Source organism: Hyperoodon ampullatus, assembly GCF_949752795.1.
Source record: "Hyperoodon ampullatus genome assembly, chromosome: 3".
Classification (NCBI taxonomy): Eukaryota; Metazoa; Chordata; class Mammalia; order Artiodactyla; family Ziphiidae; genus Hyperoodon; species Hyperoodon ampullatus.
Window position 1 is genome coordinate 84037302 of NC_136916.1, and position 23159 is coordinate 84060460.

The 23159-nt window shown below is 41.8% G+C and overlaps 1 protein-coding gene and 1 pseudogene across 2 annotated transcripts in view; one reads left to right on the forward strand and one right to left on the reverse strand.

Moving 5' to 3' along the window:
• LOC307049549 (cytosolic carboxypeptidase 4-like) overlaps nt 1-23159 on the forward strand; it is a gene marked incomplete at its 5' end in the record, with an annotated part of 66470 nt that overhangs the window by 15065 nt on the left and 28246 nt on the right. The window contains 2 exon segments of the mRNA XM_079699108.1: nt 8660-8804; nt 21089-21242. Of these exon segments, the coding sequence (XP_079555234.1) occupies nt 8660-8804; nt 21089-21242 (299 nt within the window).
• On the reverse strand, nt 5342-6394 carry LOC307051003 (calpain small subunit 1-like; annotated as a pseudogene). Its single transcript has 2 exons — nt 5844-6394; nt 5342-5620 (listed from the first exon to the last, which is right to left on the reverse strand). The product of its transcript is annotated as a calpain small subunit 1-like (transcript).

Consider the following 23159-nt stretch of genomic DNA (forward strand, 5'->3'; position numbering starts at 1 on the left):
AAGTAAGGATAGTCTATAAAGCACAGAGATGGGCTAACAGTTTGTAATGAAAGAGTCAGCAGTCTTTAGTCTTGGATGTATTAGAATATGGACCTGGGTAGTATTTTCATTATATTCTTCAGAACAATAGCAAAGCCATACAATGTTGTTGGTTTTCCATAGCAATGACTTTCTGACCCACCTATCTGCAGACTCTCAGGATCCTCTTATGGTCCAAAGAGATTGAGACTAAAATCATCTCAAGGTGACAGGGGCCACAGCTGTAGGGGAAAATAATGGAAGCATAAATTTGGACTTTGGTGTGTCAAGAATAATTTTTAGTGTCCTCGAGAAATAGTAATTCTAAATAAACATGAAAGACCCAGCTTGCAGTGGGCTTGGATCTGGAGGTTAGTAAGAGATTGGACAAACATAACATTCAGCATCCTTTGGGGGGTGGGCAGCTGTCCCTGGAGGCTGCTTCCTTGGAGGTGGGGGATAAGGCGTGGGCTTAAGGGGATTTAGGATCTGCCAAGAGGAAAAGGAAGAAATCAAACATCCCAAAGCGGAGCCTTGGCCTAAAGAATGACAATGTTAATGTTAATAGCTTTTAGATTCATGAACAAGACAATTGTTATGTGATTAAAGAGTAACAGAGGGGTAACATGAAAACCATGAATGTGTAATGTAATTCATTTTTCATCTTCTAGCCATGAATACAACAGAGATGAATGGGTAAGATTGCTACATTATAACATAGTTTGTTTTACACCAATTCACCACATTGTGTTAACATATTTCCAATAATGGGATCTAACAACAGGATAGATATGTTATGTGTATCTCTATTCAACTGCAAATCAGAGTGCCTTTCCCTAGTGTAGAATGCCTTAGATTATACAATGTATTTATTTCTCTCTTTTACCCATCACAGTCTTTGAGTTGATCTGCTTTTGAAGATTTTTTGGCTTCATCCCTGACTTTATGCTCTCTAATGTATTAATTTGGGAGAACTTTACCTCCTATTTCTTTGTCTCCAATATGTCATCAGGAACTCAGAAGTCTTATTTCTATTACATTCTTATATTTAGTACCATGTTCTAAAGGGGGTGCCAGGGTGCTTATTGTGGAGAGAACCATGAGCCATGGTACCTGAGTATATCTATGGGAGGGTGAAAGAAAAGAGTACTCAGAAAGAATGGGATATCCATTTCCTTCAAAAAGTGATAGCAACAGTGATCAGTTAAGGAGGTGGGCCAACTGCTTTGTGGGTCGGAGCCTCATCACTCAGAAAGTGATCTCCAAACTATTTTGATAAGATATACTAATCCATGTACTTTTAATATAGAATTGTTCATAATTAAAAAAAATCAATTATACATGCCTTACTATACTAAGATATTATGCATACTAGAAAACATGCAGAAAGTTTAGAATTTTAAGACATGGGGAAAAGATGAGAAAAATAATTTTCAATTTAAATCTTTAAATTTTAAATGTAAAATTGTTATATATTTTTTTACTATTGGTAACTCAGGGCATCCTATACCCTTAAGGTTTACCATGAAAAATATAGTTGTAAATTGCCTTTTGGCTAATTTTGAAAAATGGTGGTTAACTTCTCCAATCTAATTAGATAATTTTTACACAAATAAGAATTCTTGAGAAAGAGCTAATATTAAGGTAGGAAGTAGGCCATGTCAGTTCTTTCATTTTCTCGGTCACTTGTGTTTAAAATGTAATATTATTATCAATCTCTGAATTCCAAGCAGAATTTAGAAAATACTAATTATCTATATTGCAGGGTTTAGTTTAATTTAGATAATATAATCTGTAAATCCACTAGAGAAGTCTTCTGCAAGTTTAAATACCTTGCCAGAAGCTGAAATCTAAAGAATGAGAGAGATGGTGAGCTACTCTCATCCCTCCCTCAGGAAGCCTACTGTACAGCAGTCGATACTAAACTACCTGACCTATGAAAACCATAGATATAAAATGTAATGTATTTTTCATATTCCAGCCCTGGAAAACAACAGAGAAGACTGCTATAGTGTAATCTAGCTTGTTTTATAATTATTCATCATAGTAGCTTGACTTGGACAGCATAGGGGCAGCGTTGTCCATCCCCATATTAAACCTTAGACAACTTTCTTTCTTCCTTATTAGATCATAATAAATTTCAAGAGAAATTCTAATATCTTCTCCCTGTGTTCAGTAGATCTGATCTTCTTGCCCCGCCCCTGGGGTACCTGCTCCCCCGCATCCCACCCCCTCGCCCGCCCACCTTGCAGATCCCTGAGCTAGAAAATCAAAAGGGATCCTCCAGAGGGAAGAACAGAAATGGGCAGGCTTATTTTTCCATGCCTCTTGTAAAAGTAAGCAAGGACTGTTTTAGTTCCTGCTTTATTTACTTCCCTGCGGTCTGCTTCTCCCTCTAATGTACACAGCCTCACACCTTTTTGAATTTTCTCCCAGCTCTGGTCTAAAGTAATTTTGGTGCTGAAGGGCAGAGGGAGGGAAGCTGCATGCTCAGAGTGGCCATGTAATACACAACAGCTGATCTCTTCTGACATTTATCTCTGCTCGTGAGAGGAGATGGAACAGCTCACTCATGAAGATGAATGTCATACAAGAGCTCTGCCATCATGCATCCTTCCCAGGGATCTCAGGAGAGAGATTTGGTGCTATACAGAATATTAGAAACTCTGTAGACACAGGGTAGCCTGGTGACTTGACTGCCCTGCCTTATTAGATCCTGTTAAGTGAAATGATGCTCCCATGTTAAACAGAGCCATCGTCATTATAAGTTTATCTAATTCACTCTCTATCTTGGCATTTGCTTCTTTCATGCACACACAGAAAAAAAAAGATAAAATTAAAAGATAAAATTTTAAAAAATGACTTCCCAGCATATTTTAACGTACAAATGGAAGGAGACTGAGTTCATAACCATGCATTTGTGTACTTTGCTCCTTGCTTCATTGAAAGCTTTATGATTTTAAAAGTGCAGACCCTTCCGAGGATAAATTGTTCAGAGAATGGAAAAGCAAAGGGGAGCCTTTTAGCTGTGGAATGGCTCATCTACCCATATCATCTTTGACCCAACATGCATCTAGGATCTGGCATATTTGAGAGCACACTTGATTTTCACCAGGCTTCTTCTCCGCCTAGAAGAGCAGATCAAGGAGAGAAAGTTTCTGGAGTGAAACTTCTACCACTCATTAATGATGTGACCTTGGGGCAAATTATTCCAGCCTCTCTCAACTTCAGATTCCTCATCAGTAAAAGGGGATAATAATGGTATCTACTTGATAAATCTGTGCTGAGGATGAAGTGAAATGAGATAAAGCACATGGAAATCTTACAACAGTGTCTGGTGCATAGTGGATGTTCAGTGAGTGTTCGCAGTTATTAGTAATTAGTAGAAGCTTCTTAGTGGCATCAAATACCAGTGACATAAAGAATCATAGTGGTATGAATAATTTTCTCACTAGCTATCATCTGGATTATTTTACATTCCTTCTGTTATTTTAGACTTCAGGTTTATAGGTATCTCTGATTGATGAAAACCGAAACTTCCAATTCTTGCTTGCTGAAGTAAACCAAAAGACCTCTTGTCCTTTTCTCCATTCTTATGAGACAGGTGATAAAATGAAAAATAATCTTGTTTTTGGGGTAAGCCCACACCTAGGGTTGAATCCTGTTTATTGTGCTTGTTGTGTGGAGTTCCTCAAGACACTTAACATCTCAATTTTCCCAGTCTGTAGAGTGTGCATAATAATACCTTGAAAGGATATAATTAGGATTAGAGATAAGATATGCCAAGTATTCTAATGATTACTTCTAGAGTCTTAGGTCCATTTATTCTACAGGCCTTAGTTGAACAGCTGCTAAGTCCAGGTACTGTGCCAAGCGTGAAGATATACAGACAAATAAGCATAATCCCTGCCATAAAGCATGGGCAGTGAGGGAGAGGCACAATGTGATAAGAATTATGTAAAAGGGTGGATATTGGGGAAGACTTCCTGAAAGAGGAACCACTTGTGTTGAGTCTTGAAGGAGGAAGAAGAGTTGGCTAAATGAGGAAGAAGGAAAGCATTTCCATACAAAGGAAGAACATGGGAACCATTTGAAATATAAAGGATGAACGTTACTGCCTTGCAAACATCCCTCAGTATGTTCATATCATAATTGGGAAAACAAAAAGAACTTGATAGGATCTCACTTTATCATGGACAGATCTAATTGTAGCAAGCCAAGTGTTTCACTTTGGAGATTTATGGAACACTTCACTTTGAAGAAGGTGATCTTGGGAAAGTTTAAAGGTTTCTGAAGAGGAAAACTTTGCTAGAGGTGGAGTCATCTCCAGGACTCTCCCACTACAATGTAGCCACCAGGAGACTCCAGTGGGGAAGCCTGACATTTGCTTTAGTTTCACCTACAGCGTAGACCCTGGATTAGGGTAACAAGTGAATCTCCTTTAGCTGAAACTCATCCTAAATGAGGTGATTTTCATTTTTCTTAAATTCCAGCCATCAGCAACCATCCTGAAGAGGGCTGGATTATTAGTGGGGAGCTTTTAGTCTTGCCCACGACAATCTTGCCCATGAAGCTACAGCAAGGGTGTGTGTACAACAGGCGTGTGTGTGTGTGTGTGTGTGTGTGTTTGTGTGTTTTGGGAGGGTGAGGAGGTAGAATTTATAGCCCAAACTACCAACTTTCCTTAAATCACTAGAACCTTGGTCCACAGAAGCTCAAAAGCTAAAAATTCTATTTTATTTCTCTCTCTATTTCACTGTAGCTGTTCCCTGCCTGGAGTCCAGTTTTGGTTTGAATGGTGGAAAGAGCCTAGGGATGGGAATTTCATATACTTTTTTTTTTCTTTTTTCAGAGAGAGCAGCAACTAGGGTGCATTTATTTCCTCCTGGGCCTGGCAGGCTGGGAGCAGAATACAGACAGAGGCACTGGGGCATGTGGCCTGTTATGGCCTGGAGTTTAGCTGCCTGGGTGGTAACTGAATGGGTGTGCCAGGGTGTGTAGGGACTGGAGTGATGCTCCCAGAACTGAGAGAAGGGCCCTTGGGGTATGCAAGCAACACCAACGTTGGGCTTGGCACAGATGCAAGAGAGGGGTTATGGAGTAGATGTGAGATGGGTGTGCTGGGGCAGGGTGTGTTGAAGCATGTTGGGCCCTGGCTGTTGACTGAGAATCTGGGTGCCAAGGGCTAGGAGAACAGAAAGGCCTGTGGGTCCGCAGGAGCCATGAAGATGTGACTGCAAACAGGATCAACCCTGGGGGAGACCGAAGAGTCCAAGGTGACTCCTACAGCGAGGCGATGAGGGGGCAGGTCTGGGACTCCCATTCAGGAATACATGGTCAGCTGTAGCCACTCCTGGGTGTTCACCTGGATTTGTCCAGTGCCATCTTTGTCAAGAGATTTGAAGGCACGGAACATGGCATCCGGTCTGACCAGGCAGCTGATGAAGTTGTCAAAATCCATGTTCCCTCCCTCATCTGAGTAGTGTCGGATGATCATGTAGAGATGCTCATTCAGGCGGAATCCTGCTGCCTCAAAGGCCCCTGGGAGTTCACTGCTGCCAATGGTCCCTGAACGGTCAATGTCAAATTGTTTGTATATGGCCTGCCACTTTTTTTTTTTTTTTTTTTTTGCGGTACGCGGGCCTCTCGCTGCTGTGGCCTCTCCCGCTGCAGAGCACAGGCTCCGGACGCGCGGGCTCAGCGGCCACGGCTCACAGGCCCAGCCGCTCTGCCGCATGTGGGATCCTCCCGGACCGGGGCATGAACCCGTGTCCCCTGCATCGGCAGGCGGACTCTCAACCACTGCACCCTCGGGGAAGCCCGGCCTGCCACTTTTCGATGTTCCACAAGTACGTGAATTCCTCGAAGCCCAGCTTGCCGGTCGTGTCACCACCATGCTGTGACATGTGTCAATGCCAATACCATCAGTGTTCAGATGAGGATGTCGGGTCACGACTTTGTTGAGAATGTTCATGAGTTCTGTGGCACTGACCTCCATGTCCTCTCCAGCCAGCTGGGCAAAGACCTCCGGAACTGCCGTGCCTTCTCACTCTCATTGGCCTCGATGTTGGAGTAATGGGTGCGAGGGGGCGGGGGCTCTGGGTTGTACTGCGCAGCCGCCGCCTCGCTAACGGCGCTAATGACCCCGCCCAGTATGCGCACGCAGTTCCGCACCCGCCCAGTATGCGCACGCAGTTCCACGCAGTTCCCCGCAGCCGCCCCTTCCTTCTCTTCTGCCGCCGCCGCCGCCTCCGCCGCCGCCGCCGCCTCGGGCCCACTGACCAGGCCTCCGAGCACATTCCCTAAGGCCCCCGCCGCGGCCCCCGCCTCCCCCGCCGCCTCTTCCACCCTTCCAGACCGAGTTAACCAGGAACATGGCTGTGCCTCAAGATTCTGCCTCGCTCGCGCGTCGGCCGGTCAGCTAGTCTCCATATTCTTACTTTTACTCTCTCTCTTGTTCTCTGTGGTGGCTGGTGGGGTAGCATAGAATTTGCTTAGGATGAATGTGCCTGTGATGTGACTTCAGTGTACTTAGTACAGTGGGAAGCCTAGAACTAAGCAAGGCTCATGTCAGATGAGACCACCCCCACTGGCCTCGGGGGTATCTTATGAATCCTGAGGAAAGATGCAGGCTCTGTCTCCACTGCATGTAGGTGAAAAACTTGGGGATGGCAAGGCACTAGATGTATGTTTCCACCTGCTTTTACCTTCATAAATATATATGTATGGTGTGTGTGTTTTCACACTCATGCACGTGAAGCTCAATTCCACATTCTGATTGGTTGTCAAAATGTTGACTATTTGACCAAAATGTTGACTGGCTCGTTTCACTTAGAAGAGAGGTGTAATTGACTAGGTTCAGCTAGGTGTAAACCGAATGTGTGCTTGCAGTGGAGCCTTGAAATCAGAATGAATAAAGGTAGAGCATATGTGGTTTGCATGCTTTCTGAGTTACCATCTGCTGCTTTCCATACTTGCTAATAATCAGAGCCTTAGCTCCGGAGAAACTATAGAACTTTGGGGAAATCTGGAGAAAATAGACTGAATTAGGTAGCAAGATCCAGATGGCACCATGGGTAAAGATGCCTTTTTGGGGACTTCCCTGGTGATCCAGTGGTTAAGACTCTGCTTCCACTGAAGCGGGTGCAGGTTCAGTCCCTGGTCAGGGAACCAATACGCTGCATGCAGAGCAGTGCGGTCAAGGAAAAACCAAAAAAAAAGTTGCCTTTTTGAAGTTTCTAGTCCTGTAGTCACAAAGGATATGGGTCCTATTAATAGGATGCTGAAAAGCTGGTTCATCGTTGGGGATTTCCTTCTTTCCCTAGGATGACCAAGGATCCAGGGTGCCCTATTGGCAGAAGCTGATGCAAGAGAAATGTATAGCCTGATAGGTCATAGTCCATGGAACTACCAATTTCTCTTACTCCCATTCTTAGTTTTATGAATATTGAAAAAACCCACAAAACCAGGCAGTAGATTTTCTATTTTGTCCTTTCTTGCTCACTTGATCTTTTTGCTTTGGTGGCAGGTGTCATGAAGGTAGCCAAAAAGGCAGAAAAGAATAATCCATATTTTTTATATTTGCAAGAACGCACAGAATAATTATCTGCTTTTTCTTCCCTCTCCCCACCCTTTCCCCCAATGAAACCCCAAAGCACAATGGACAAGAAAGCCAACGTTGTAAATGTTCAAAGGTGGAATTACATCTTTTGGTGTCCTGGTGTATTTTGCATTATAATGCAGCCTTGAGGATAACATTTCTCAGGAAAGCCTGCACAGCTGTCTCAGTATTAAGAGGCAAGGAGGGAGCGTAACTGGCAGCGTATGGGGAAAATATTGCTTGGAATGTACTTCTGGGTGCAAATTACTTTGATAGTGTTCTCTGAAGTATCAACATTGGTGCTTCATCTTTGACAAAGGAAAATGTGGATTGTCAGGCTGTAAGAAGCTGAAGCACATTTGGGGTGACAGATGTATTCCTTTGGGAAGAAAGTCTTGTGTAGTGGAAAGAACAAAGGCCTTGCAGGCAGATCTGGGTTTGAGTCCTGTATTGGCCACTTATTAGCCTTTTGACCTTTGACAAATGGATTTTTCTAAGCTTTTGTTCTTTCATCCACACAATGGGTTGTTACAGTGATAACAAGCTGACATACATTGTGTTGAGTTGGAACTCTGTATAGGGTAGTGATTGCTAAGAAACCGTCTGGCAGGCAGAAAGGAAAGGAGGAGCTGGACTCTGTGTTATCTGGAGAGAGGCAGGGGTTGAGGAACCCAGATTTGGGTAATAAAATATATGTCTCTAATAAAATCCCAGGAAGAACAGAATTATTCACATTTTCCTCTGTTTTCTAGTTCAGTGACTCTCTAGCCTTCATTTTCAGACACAGCAAGGAAAGGCCTATGGCATAGATGCCACAATTAGGAGACAGATGGATTAGCCTAGATGTTGGTGATTTGGGCTCATGACCTGGCAGTAAGCTCACTTCTCTATTTCTCCGTTTTCTAAATTTTGCTCACCAGGTGTTTCAAGTGAAGGACGTTTTGCTAGTATATAACACCAAAGGTTTATGGCATCTCGAACCCTAAATGACTGTTTTCCCCACCTTTCCCTCATTCTTGTCTCTTCTCCTTTCTCTTGTAGAAATCATTATCGCCAGAGCGCAGCCATCACAGGGGCAGAGTCTGGAAAGTGCTATTACACCCTCACCTTTGCCGTCACCTTCCCGCATGCCGAGGATGTCTGCTACCTGGCCTACCACTATCCCTACACCTACAGCGCCCTCATGGTAACTTCCTCTCTACAGCCTTATGGCGGCCCAACTGAAGGGGCTCTTGGAGGTTTTCCTGGAAACATTCAGGAGACCCTGTCATCCTGGTGGGGACTTCAGCCTTCCAAGGGAGCCAGGGTTTGTTGTCACTAACTTGGTGGCTTTCTATTTGTCCCTTTTCCTTCCTTGGACAGAGTTTGAGGCTGAGGTCATGACCAGTGACATTCTGGAGGCCCCAGTGGCATATAGTGCTCTTCATCTGTAGGTTGAGTGTGGGAGGTGGAGGGCAGGGGGACATTTCTTAGGGGCTCTATCTTTAAAAAGCCCTCAAATTAAGCAAGGATAAATGAGATTGGAATGAGATCATTCCGTTGAAATGGGGTAAAACCATGCAGGTCAGCTGAGATGCAGATTTAAAGGACATAGACACATTGAGAGGAGTGAAGCAGAGGCTGAGGAGGTGAAGCTTGGAAAAACTCGCTGAGTTCACCTGACAGCTGCTTCCCCATTTCCAGTGGTTCCCACGGCCACGGGCTGGAGGCTGTTAGCAGGATCCAGGGCAGACAAGAAGGGTGGAACAATAAAGTATTGAATCACTGCAAATGAGGGTCACAGTCTTTTTATGAGAGGAGGGTAGTGTCAACCTGTCCAAACTCGAAGTCAGCATTCCGATGTCCTATCAGACCCTGCACAGGGCTCATTTGACCAACCTGAGCAAACTGCTTAAACCATGCAGTTTCCTGTCATTTGAGAAAGTTGGCAAACCATCCCTTTCCCCTAGCTATTTCATGGATATCCTGAGGATTAATGAGCTAAAGTATCTGTTATAAAATACTTTCACCCTCTTCATTAATGCAAAATGTTCTTAGCATATTCATAATAATATGTGTATAAGCAAACAGATATATCACTTAGCCTGAAGGATGAGCATTTTCATTGCAAGTCTGTGATGGGAGTTGGAAAAGACGATAACCAAGAACATCTTTCCCCTCAGAAGGAATGTTCAAGTATAAATACAATTTCTTCTGCATTGAGAAGGCGTACCTTCAACCACTTGGCTAACTGCTTCATAAAAGGACATCTGCCCTTCTCTCCATAGGTTGGTTTGCCTAAAGAGAGATTCTTTTTTTTTTTCCTTTTTTTTTTTTTTTTTTTTTTTTACTATTTCCCAGACTGGAAAAGATATACGACTAGTATTATTTGCGTACAGCACTTAGAGGTCTCAAGAACTTAATCCAAGAAATGTGCATCACAACCTTTGCTGTAACAAGGCATGTTGTTGTAAAACATGCTCATTGCCTTTAGGGACTTACAACAGGCAAGATTCATGATCCCCTTCAACAGCTGTTCTTATTGTCTCGCCTGTGAAACCCTGCACGTGAAAAGTCTATTGGGGAAGAGGATTCCTTTTTGAATGCGTGTTTGCCTTTTCCGTCGGGGGAATGATCCATGGTTCCAAGACACTATTCTTTACCCTTGTTAGAATATCTTTGACCTCCTGGAGATTCTCAGTGGCAATTAGTATAAAAGTTTAGAATACAAAGGGGCTTGGGGAATTGTCTAATTCACCTTTATCATTTATAGATGCAAAAACTGAAGCCTAGACATCTCACATTTAGCTAGTGGCCAAGCAGGGAACAGAGTACTGGCCTTTGACATCTATTCCTGTCTGAGTAGAAAGTCTGAAACTCCTTCAGCCGGCCTTGACTGCATCTGGCTTCTTACTTTGAATTTCAGACTTTGAATCAGCTTGTAGGCACTTAGCAAGGACCCATCAAAGCATCTTGGAATAAAAACGGGATCATGTTTGGGGAACAACACTCTTCTCACCTGAACCACATCCATAGCACCCAGAGTTATAGACAAAAATCTTGGGTTGATGACTTGAACTCAACCATTCGAGGTTATATAATCACACAACCTGATGATTATATGCACCTATAAAAGTGGGCTGCCATTGCCGTAACTACTGTATGTCATAGCTTTTGTCTTTGGGACCACTCAGTACTCTTGTCAGACTAAAGCACAAGGTCTAAAGTTTACAATCAACAAATAGTTTAGGAGCCACTGAGGTCAAGTTGGGGATAATTTCATATTGAGGGGGGACAAAAATTCAAGAAAAGAAGACCCCACCATCACTTGATCTCAGTGAGAGGAAGAGAGAGGTCTTGTTCATTGCTGCTTATTGGCTTGTTACTTTGCCTACTGACTGAACGTCTTCCCACTAGGAAGAGGAGAGTTAATGAGAAAGAGAGACAGGAAAAGGGTAGCTTTTCATTTCTTCTAAATGAGTAGAACAGAATAAGAAAGACGATTTGTTCCTTGAAGTAAAAAATGTATATACTCAATTGTAGGTTTTACATGTCCAGTAATGCGTGGGTTTTGTGTTCTCCAGGTTTAAGACAATAATTGACTCTGTGACTTCTCTTAAAAAACTCTTCCTCCCATCCTGAACAAAATAAGTACATTCTGTAATGCACAGTGGTCATTTTTATTTTTGGACATGTCCTAAGGAGAAAGAGTTTTCTTCCAACAGATCAGAGATAAATGTGAATGATACCCCAAGGGCAGAATTAACTGGATGTTACTTGGGGGTTATGCTGAGGGGTGGAAAATATATTTCTGTGTGGAATTCACAATTGTGTAAATTTTTATAGCAGAGGACATGTATTTTGGAGGTTTTTCAACATGAATATAATTTTGCAACCTTAAAAGTTTTATTATTCTCTTGTAATAAGGGAATTAGTATTTGGATCTTTCAAATTGCTATCTTCCAGATGCTTGCCAGGAGCTCTGTTGGATAATTGTCCAAATTATAGTATTAAAATAAAGCTGAAAGAAAGAAATACAATATTATTGTAATTATGAAGCAAGCAAAAGGAGTTCTATTTAATCATCCATCTCAAGGTATCAATAATTGCAGTGATTGTTAAAGTGTTGTTAGCAATACTTGTTAAAGTATTTGGATTATGTTCTGGATTGCCCCTAGGTAGCCAGGAGTATTGGTTGAAAATGGCGCCCCATGAGAGTTTCTGATGGACATTTTAGAGAGTAAGAAAATGGGACCTCACTGAGAACTTATAACTACATGAGTTGGCAAGAGATAAGAAAAGTGATCAGAAGTAGGATCCATGTGTTGGGACAGCTTAAGGCTTTTGGAGGGTAGAGTAGGGTTTTCACTAGATGCATATACCCACTGTGGTAGATGCTACCAGCATGATCTTGAGAGATAAAATGTAGTGTACTGTGGGGAGAGTAAGGGAGGGGAGGGGGAGAGAGGGAGAGAAAAAGAAAGAATTGAGAATTAGAATGCCATATTCACAATCTCTTCTAAAGGGCTCACGTTTAAAATGTGTCCAGTAGGAAATATCGACTTACATGTGGTAGATCAAAGATGCAGTGAGCAAGTCATAAATCAGTGTTGTCACTTAATCAATAGACAGACACCTATCTTTGTATGGGCAAGAGGAAAGGACAGGCACCAGTAAAGGGTCCTGATGTTGAGGAGTTGAACACAAAGAGCCATTCTGGAGGAGCTGAGGTGTGTGTGGATGGATGGTGAAGTCACTGACCACAGGAACCCCTGAATTCCAGGGTTTTGAGCACAATGTAAGAACAAGTTTTGGAGTCAGACAGGCCTGGATTTGGGTCTAAGCTCTGTATTGTCTTGCAGTGTAGTCATGGACAAGCTATTTAACTTCTTTCAGCCTCAGTTTTCACATCTGTAAAATTGGAACCATTGAAGTGGTTATTCTACGGGTTATCAAGATTACATGACTTGATACATAGCAAGTGTTAGCCAAGTGCCTACAACTAGTAAACAATATTAGGTGGTGACCCTTAGAATATTTATTCTTTTTTTAATGAATTTATTTTAATTAATTAATTTATTCTTTTGGCTGCATTGGGTCTTTGTTGCTGCACACGGGCTTTCTCTAGTTGCGGCGAGTGGGGGTTACTCTTCACTGTGGTGCATGGGCTTCTCACTGCGGTAGCTCCTCTTGTTGCAGAGCACGGGCTCTAGGTGTGCGGGCTTCAGTAGTTGTGGCTCGCGGGCTCTAGAGAGCAGGCTCAGTAGTTGTAGTGCACAGGCTTAGTTGCTCTGCGACATGTGGGATCTTCCTGGACCAGGGATCAAACCCATGTCCCCTGCACTGGCAGGTGGATTATTCACCACTGCACAAGCAGCGAAGTCCCTATTATTCTCTCTTTTATGATGATGCGTGATTAGTTTCTCTGTTGGACAGATTGGAAGATACCCATTCACAATACATAATATTAAAATTATGTAAAAAAAAATCCCAATAAAGGACCCCAAAAAATAAATACAAAATCTCCTGATGGTTTTCTTAGGGTGGTTGATTATAATTATTTTTTCTTTGCTCTCTTTTCCAAATCATCAGCAATATAACTTGGTTTATTTTTAGTGGAAAAAGGGTATTAAAGTCACTAATCAGCAAATCTGTGAAAACACATCTAGAGACTAATCACTTCTCTCAGTCTCAAAGTCAATCTATGTAACTTAGGGAGAATGGTATTGGCAGACTGGGGCAGTTTGAGAAAGCTCATTAGAACCTGCTTACAGGATGTTCTCTTGTTTTTTATTTAACTTAAAGGTGTCTTTTGTTCTCTTGTGATGAGAAGCCTTCGATTCTCTGATGAGTGTGTTTAAGTGACAACGGAGAACTGGGCAGTACGCAAATAAAATAGGCCATCTCCTTAGGGGTGAGCTTTCTTCGGAATTAGTGGGGACAGGGAGTGTAGCAGTTTAGGGGATAACAATGAGAAACAAAACGATTTTTGAGTGTATAGTGCTTCTTACTTTATCAGTAGCCACCAGCAGGGTAACCTGCTGAGGTCAAGTGAAGCCTTTTGTGGAAGTTTTAAGGGAGTAGCTGATAAAGCAGAGGGGGCAGAAGACTCCTGCCGAGAGGCACCAGTGAGGCTTCGGGCTGAGTTATCAGCTGGATGTCTTTCATGGGTAGGTAGGATTTTCTTTTAAGACAGCCTCTCTGGGGGTTTCCATAATTGCCTTGAGCTCATTCCCATTTTTATAAAGAAACCCACCCCTGTGGCTTCGCAGGGCTGTTATTACGGTTGGTTGTTGGCACACACATTCAGAAGCCCTGCTTCTCTCATCAGTGATCCCAACAATATCCAATTAGACACGGCCTTGCTGGACCTGAGATGGGGGCGTTCACCTAAAAATCATCTTCAGGAGAACAATACAAAGCCATTTTCGCAAAAGGCAAACCAACGGAAGTTTATAATTGGTTTACTTCTGGAAGTTGTCTGTGTGACTGGAGCTAGACTAATGCACTAAGCACAGAGGTGTCATGTATCCGGTGGCAGGTGGAATGGTCAAAGGGACAGATTTCATTGAGGGGCACAGGGAGATGGCTGCATGAGCAATTACAGAAAATGGGCTTAAGCTAAAAGATATTAGGCATTTGTTGAATTGTAATATTTATAGTAATCATGAAAAGTGTCATAATAAGAAATTAATAAAGAGCTCATAGGAGAAGAAAACTTTCAAACTTTGCTTCCTCCAGCATTGCCCGTTAACGTGACAGTGTTTTAAAGCAGTGGTCCCCAACCTTTTTGGCTCCAGGGACCAGTTTCGTGGAAAACAATTTTTCAATGGCATGGGGGCGTGGGGATGGTTTCGGGATGATTCAAGCGCATTACATTTATTGTGCACTTTATTTCTATTATTATTACATTGTAATATATAATGAAATAATTATACAGCTCACCACAATGCTGACAGGAGGCGGAGCTCAGGCTGTAATGCAAGCGATGGGGAGCTGTTTTAATACAGATGAAGCTTCGCTGGCTCGCCCTGCCGCTCACCTCCTGCTGTGTGGCCCGGTTCCTACCAGGCCACAGACCGGTAGCGGTCCATGGCCCTGGGGTTGGGGACCCCTGTTTTAAAGGACAATGTACGTGGGCAAAAGATGGTTTTTCTTTTTTTTTTTTTTTTTTTTACTTTTTTCTTTTGTATCTAATTGTGTTGGATGACTTGTACAGACAAAACTGCTTCCAAGCCTCCTCCCCTTATCTGATGTATAGAATCTAGATTTTATTTTTTTTCAAGATTTGGCAAGAAGAGCTACGGCCTGTTCGTAACTTCTGTGACATCACAGAATGATGGCCAGTACTTTTCTGGAGAAGCGTCTCTATCTCTCCCCCATCTTCCCCACATCTTGTAGCCATAATAAAATGTGAAACAAATAGCTTTGATGGCAAGAACAAAAGAAAGCAAAACCCCTCAATTCAACAGACAGTGTTTCCCAAAGCGTATTCTGCAACACTCCACGATCCTGAGATCTTTAGAGAAAGAGGGTTGAAGAGTCACATAAATTCTTGAAACACTGTTTGCTAGTTTTTCTTCTAAGAGTTCAAAATGTGTATTGGCATGTTAAAGAATCTGAACAATTCTGCAGCCATGAAAATGTTTTCATTTTCTTTAATTCACCATATTCCAGGTGCCTTGGCTATGAATCTCCACCCCTCTATACCTCAGCACTTAATAACATCCTGAAGATTACATTTTGGGAAATGCTTCAGGAAAGGGTATTGATTTCCTAGTTTGGGGGCCTGGAATCTTGATAGTAATTGTGAGGCAGCGTCTACTCAGTTCAGATTTCAATAATTAATATTGGGAGCAACTTTCACCCAGAAATGTATGAAAGTGATTAAAATAATTTGTTTATGACCACAGAGTATCATTTAAATCCAGGGTGATGTTGACTCTTTATGAGGGTGCTGGAATTTCCTTTTACCAGCGTGGCTGAGACGGGCCGACTTTCTGAAGGGATCATTTTCATTCTTGTCCTGTGCCTTCTCTCCTGGGATGCCAGATGGACACTTCTTCTATTAGCGCTTTCATTACACTGATTTAATATTTATTTTCTTTTCAATATATGAATTTCTTTCATGAGCTTCTTTTAGGAGGATGTTTTTCTATTCCTTAATGGTTTTATTTTTCCTGTTTTTAAAACCATTTTAAGTCTAATTTCATTCAATTATTGTCAGAAAATGTGGCTTGTATAATATCTGCTTTTTCAAAAAATTTTAGTGACTATTTTTTATAGTCCTGCATATGATTAATATTTGTTATAGTTCCCTGAATGTTTGAGAAAAAATAAAGGATGCTCTCTGTAAAGACAGCTTGACATATCATAAAAAACAATAGTGTTCAAATACTCTATATGATTTTTTTTGCAATTGGTTTATTCAAGACTGAGGTACTGTTTTAAAGCCTCCCACTCTTAGTACAATTATTTCCCTTTCTGCCATTTTTGTGCTGTACATCTCAATTCTGTGTTATTTGATTCTTAAGATTTATGAGCTTTTTATGTTCATTGTGAATTGTGCCCTTTATCAAAATAAGATTTTTAAATCCCATTTAATGCACTTGGTCTTGACTATGACTTTGTCATAGATCACTATTGCCAGGCCTGCTTTAATTTATGTTTGCTTAACCATTTAGTTTCAATATTTCTCTTTTAAAATATTTTAGTGGAGGCAAACAGAACAAGAAGATAATTCAGGAGTGTTTTTCATACACATCATGGGTCTTTCTTTAATTCTCTTTGAAAGTTCCTTTTATATACAATAGGCAGTGGGATTTTTAAAAAACTGATCTGAAAGTTTTTGTCATTTAATAAGGCTGTTTAACCTATTTATACTCAAGACAATTTTTGGTGTTACTTCTGTCATTTTGGTTTTGTGCTATTTTTCATGCTTCACTGCTTTTCTTTCTTTTTTTCTCTCCCCCTTCCCCCATCCCTCCCTTCTTTCCTGCCTTCCTTCCTTCTTTCCTTCTTTCTCTCCTTCCTTCCCTTTCTCTCTCTTTCTTTCTTTCTGTTTTATGCAACATGGAGTGACCATATTTTCTTTGATTTTTTTTTCTACAGTGTTTATAATTCTACTAGTGTTTCCCTTTTAGTTCTTAAAAAAAATTTGAACCTACATTTCCTCATCAAAAGTAACAGCTAATATTGAGTGTTTCCTGTATGACAGCACTTCTCATACACAATAAACTGCTAAATTATAGCAATCATTGAATGACATAGGTAATGCCATTTTATATACATTTTAAAGATGAGAAAACTGAGTTACAGGGCCTCCCTGGTGGCGCAGTGGTTGAGAGTCCGCCTGCCGATGCAGGGGATACGGGTTCGTGCCCCGGTCCGGGAGGATCCCATATGCCGCGGAGCGGCTGGGCCCGTGAGCCATGGCCGCTGAGCCTGCGCATCCGGAGCCTGTGCTCCGCAACGGGAGAGGCTACAACAGTGAGACGCCCGCGTACCGCAAAAAAAAAAAAACAAGAAAACAAAAAACTGAGTTACAGAGAGGTTAAGTACAGAATTTCCACGACTCTTCTAGAATCCACAACCAAACTTTGAACCCAGGCAGTCTGATTCCAGAGCCTGCCCACTTAGTCATCTTGCTATTCTGCCTTTCCATTTTCAAGAATTAAATAATATTATGTTCATGTAAGTTGAAAAGTTAGTATTTTGTTTTACTTTATTCCTTACTTACACATTTCTTTTTACTTTCATTTTAGAACCAGATGATGAGATTAACATTTGATAATATGTGTTTTCTCCCTCAAAAATTATTTTTTATATTTGTATTATGTAGTAACTGTGTTTTCCAATAGTCATTTAGACAAAACTTGTTTAACTGAACTGTCCCTTGATACCATTCTTTAGTTTGATTTGGGGCAGCTGAAATTTGTCTTCAAGTTATTATTGTCAATAAAGATAAGATGATATGTTTTCTGAGCTCTTGCCTAACTGAGCATGTATGAGCAGAAATTCATGAGCAAAACCTTGGCTGGTTATAGGTTTACTTGATTATAATCCTGTGTACTTTCAAACTCTAAGCAGGGCCTTTGTGTTTGTGTGTATACCATTAGTTAGCCTCCTTGTCTCCTCAGGGGTGTGAGACTACCACCTGATCTCCAGTGCTGTTGCATCACAGCAATGTGTGGCATTCATTAGCACTTGACAAACAACCAGAAGACTGAAGTACAAAGGTTTGGTCCGATAAATGGGCCTTTGCTGAATCTCATCTTGAACCTGGGGTAGCCATGATCCTTCTAATTCCTTTTCTTAGTATTGTGTCAAATGCTGGCTCCGAGAAATACCACCAGAACAACCTGTTTCTAACATAGACCTAAGTGTATTGTGTACCTTGGTGTTTTAGATAGAATAGTGCCCACCGCCCACCCCAAGATGTTCATATTCTAATCCCTGGAACCTGTGAGGATGTTACTTTATGTGGCACAAAGGACTTTGCAGATGTGATTAAGTTAAGCCTCTTGAGATGGGGAGATTATGTTGAACTATTCGACTGGGTCCAATGTAATCACAAGGGTCCTTAGCCATGAACAAGTGAGACAAAAGAGTCAGGGTCAGAGAAGGAGATTTGAGCACGGAAGCCAGGGTAGGAATGATGTGATTGCTGGCTTTGAATGTGGAGGCAGACACCATGGGATAAGGAAAGCAGCTGACCTCCAGAAGCTGGAAAAGGCAAGAAAATGAATTACCTTATAGAGCCTCCAGAAGGAGCGCAGTCCTGCCAAGACCTTGGATTTTTGCACAGTAAAACCCATTTTGGACTTTTGACCTCTGGAACTGTAATACGCTAAACTCGTGTTGTCTTCATCCACCAGATTTGTGGTAATTTGTTACAGAAGTGATAGGAAAGTAATCTATTTGATAAGGGAGAATGTGATAGAGTCTTGATAGTGTCTCAAAGGGGGAAGGGCAAAGCTGGAGTATTTATTAAGACTTTAAAGTTTTGTTAAGGTCAGGTATTTTAATGTAGGGGCTTGATTAGCATTGTGTAAAGATCATGATATAATGGTTAAAGATTGGTGGACACTGTAAGGCAAGAATCTTGAGGAGAGGGGTTCAGAGGGTCTTGGATCAATTCATTGATACTTTCTATTGAAGAGTTGATGAGATGTTCCTGAAAAATAATAAATTTATGAAAAATAGATTTATTTGTAATTTCTATTTTCCTGGGCAAGAGTTTCCTAGGACATTAAACTTATGTTGATGCAGACAGGGAATAATAAATTCATATTAATCTAGGAAACAGGCTGTGTGGAGGCAGATGATTTGGGGTCTCAGTTGTAAGGAGGATATGATTCAGGGTCAAATTTTCAGGTATCCCTGAAGCTGTAGGAAAGGCCACAGAATCATCTGGTAATCTTTTCTTTCCTTGGAACTTTTTCGTTTTCCTTGTAAGTCAGATATTTCAATAGCATCCAAGTAGATTTTAGTCTATTCCTACCCAGATGCTAAGATTTTTACTTAACTGAGGAAATTCTTTCTCTTATTTCCCAGTGTATTGGTTTTCTATTGCTGTGGTAAGAAATTATCACAAATTTGGTAGCTTAAACAATTAAAAAAATTAACTTACAGCTCTTTTGGTGAGAAGTTCAACATGGATACAAATCACTGGGCAAAAATCAAGGTATTGGGGCTGTGTTCCTTCTGGAGGATGGTGGAGGAGAATCTATTTCCTTGCCTTTTCCAGCTTTTAGAGGACACCGCATTCCTCAACTTTTTACCCCTTTACCCCCCAGCATGGCAGGCTGAGTCCTTTGCATGTAGTTCTGGTCCTTTGTGGCTGGGGAATGTTCTCCACTTTTAAGTACTTTTGATTAGATTGGCCCCAGCTGGTTAATGCAGGATAATCCCCCCACGTCAGATAGACCTCAGTCTTAAACATATCTGTGGGGCTTCCCTGGTGGCGCAGTGGTTGAGAGTCCGCCTGCCGATGCAGGGGACGTGCGTTCGTGCCCCGGTCTGGGAAGATCCCACATGCCGCGGAGCGGCTGGGCCCGTAAGCCATGGCCGCTGAGCCTGCGCGTCCGGAGCCTGTGCTCCGCAACAGGAGACGCCACAACAGGAGAGGCCCACGTACAGCAACAAAAAAAAAAAAAAAAAAAAAACATATCTGTGAAGTCCCTTTTGCCATGTAAGGTAACATATTGACAGGGTCTGAAGATTAGGGCATGGACATCTTTGGGGGAGCCATTTATTCTGCCTAGCACCTCTGTAGTACATCTTTTTCACATGTAAACACTTCCTCTACCTTTTGAAGGCATTACTCCATTTTTCATAAAATATATTATGAATCTTTTATAAATATTTTCATAGGAGTCATGTTTGTTTCATTTGTCTAGCAGACATGTTATTTGTCAAATAACAAGGTGGGCAGTTTTTCCTCGGCCCTCTTAATACCTGTTTGAATATGTTAATACCTATTTGATCTTTAGCTGGAAGGACGATTGTGTGCACTGGCGTTCTTGTGTTAGAGAAGGACCGCTTCCCTTTCACTGGTTACTGAAGTCACCGAGTCCCTGTTGTTAGGGTATGCAGTGTGGTTGGGAGGCAATCTCTTAACACCTTTATGACTAATTCCACTGTTTGGGTTATGGAAAGTATCTTCAGAGGTCTTAAAGATTGTTGACCAAGAACCCTATTTTCAGTGGTTACCCCATTTTGGTATCTTTCTGCATTTTAAATGAGTGTTTAAATGGGAAGGTAGGGTAGGGAAAATCAGTTGCTACCAGTTAGTGGTTCTCTTTGCTTAGCATTCTCCCTGGATCAATTGCTTTCTATTTTCCTTCAATATGCTCCCAGCTCTCCTTATATTGCTTGATTCTAAAGTAATCTGCACTGCTGAAGCTCTGTCTCATGTTCCCGAGTGTCCTGCATGTACTCTGTCTTCATGGTAACAGCATTCTTTCCATGCAACTGTCATGGGAAGAATGTTGTCTGCCCCTGTTCTTTTGCTTTCAGTGCAACTTGAAAACAGATAGTCTACTGTGCAGACATAGGCAGGCATGCTGCTTCCTGTTCAGCCTCACTGAACTTCTTCCGGGGAGTAGGAAGAGCACCCTTTTAAATCACTTAATGCCCACGGTCAGGCAGATTAGGTTAACAAAAATACTTCTAGGGGCTTCCCTGGTGGCGCAGTGGTTGAGAGTCCGCCTGCCGATGCAGGGGACACAGGTTCATACCCCGGTCCGAGAAGATCCCACATGCCGCGGAGCTGCTGGGCCCGTGAGTCATGGCCGCTGAGCCTGCGCGTCCGGAGCCTGTGCTCTGCAATGGGAGAGGCCACAACAGTAAGAGGCCCACGTACGGCAAAAACAAACAAACAAACTTCTAAACTATAAGGAGTTAAATGAATATAAGCTTTGTTGCTGTTTTCACCTATTGTTATTATCAAAAATCTTAATATGCACTTCTGTTTCATCTCTGCTCCAGACTCACCTTGACGTTCTGGAAAAAAGCGTGAACCCCAAGCAGGTCTACTTCCGTCAGGAGGTTCTCTGCCAGACGCTAGGAGGGAATTCATGTCTATTGGTGACCATCACTGCCATGCCCGAATCTAACAGCACTGACCACCTGGAGCAGCTCCGTGAGTAAACGGCAGACCCTCTTCTTTGAAGATTTGGTGGTGAGGGTGGGGGTCCTCAGAGTCTTGGAAGCACTCTGTCCCTTGGAGATCAGAAGCTCCATAAAGCGTTGGGGACTGGTCTACCTTTATAGAAACCCAACTCTTCTTGATATGACAAAAGGGTAAATATTCATGTTGCTCTGTTATCAAAGGGAGAAAACAATAAATTGCAAATTGTCAGAAAGATGAAATGACTTGTTGGAATTGAGAGCAGTTTACAAGTGACAGTCACTTCTGCTAAAACAGAACCAGGACTGGAAAATGAATCACATTTTGCAACTTCTAATCCAGGGACTTTTCTCACCATGCTCACTCCTGTTATACTACACTCACAGTCAGTCAAGGTTAGGAAAGGAAGGAAGTTGAGGGTTGGAGGACTGGCTGAAGAATTCCCTTGATGACCTGGATTACAGTTTGGATCAGAAGAGCTGACAGTGTGGAGGAGGCTCTAGCCAAGAACTGTAAAACCAAACCAAAACACACAGGCATACTCACACACACAGACACACTCTCACAGACACACAAATGCCCATTTAATATTAGAGTCCTGAGCACAAATGTGATTTGCTTGTAACCAACCAGCTTTTTCTTTTTTTAAAACATCTTTATTGGAGTAAAATTGCTTTACAATGTTGTGTTAGTTTCTGCTGTATAACAAAGTGAATCAGCTATATGTATACATATATCCCCATATCCCCTCCCTCTTGCGTCTCCCTCCCACACTCCCTATCCCACCCCTCTAGGTGGTCATAAAGCACCGAGCTGCTCTCCCTGTGCTATGCAGCTGCTTCCCACTAGCTGTCTGTTTTACATTTCATAGTGTATATATGACAGTGCTACTCTCTCACTTCGTCCCAGCTTACCCTTCTCCCTCCCCGTGTCCTCAAGTCCATTCTCTACGTCTGTGTCTTTATTCCTGTCCTGCCCCTAGGTTCATCAGAACCAGGTGGGTTTTTTTTGTTTTTTTTTATTGCAGATATATGTGTTAGCATATGGTACTTGTTTTTCTCTTTCTGGCTTACTTCACTCTGTATGACAGACTCTCAGTCCATCCACCTCACTACAGATAGTTCAATTTTGTTTCTTTTTATGGATGAGTAATATTCCATTGTATATATGTACCACATCTTCTTTATCCATTCATATGTTGATGGACACTTAGGTTGCTTCCATATCCTGGATATTGTAAATAGTGCTGCAATGAACATTGTGGAACATGTCTCTTTTTGAATTATGGTATTCTCAGAGTATATGCCCAGTAGTGGGATTGCTGGATCATATGGTAGTTCTATTTGTAGTTTTTTAAGGAACCTCCATACTGTTCTCCATAGTGGCTATATCAATTTACATTCCTACCAACAGTGCAAGAGGGTTCCCTTTTCTCCACACCCTCTCCAGCATTTATTGTTTGTAGATTTTTTGATGATGACCATTCTGACCGGTGTGAGGTGATACCTCATTGTAGTTTTGATTTGCATTTCTCTAATGATTAGTGATGTTGAGCATCCTTTCATGTGTTTGTTGGCAATCTGTGTATCTTCTTTGGAGAAATGTCTATTTAGGTCTTCTGCCCACTTTTGGATTGGCTTGTTTGCTTTTTGATATTGAGCTGCATGAGCTGCTTCTATATTTTGGAGATTAATCCTTTGTCAGTTGCTTCGTTTGCAAATATTATCTCCCATTCTGAAGGTTGTCTTTTCATTTGTCTTGATTTCCATTTCTCTAGGAGGTGGGTCAAAAAGGATCTTGCTGTGATTTATGTCACACAGTGTTCTACCTATGTAATCCTCTAAGAGTTTGATAGTGTCTGGCCTTACATTTAGGTCTTTAATCCATTTTGACTTTATTTTTGTATCCGTGTCAGGGAGCGTTCTAATT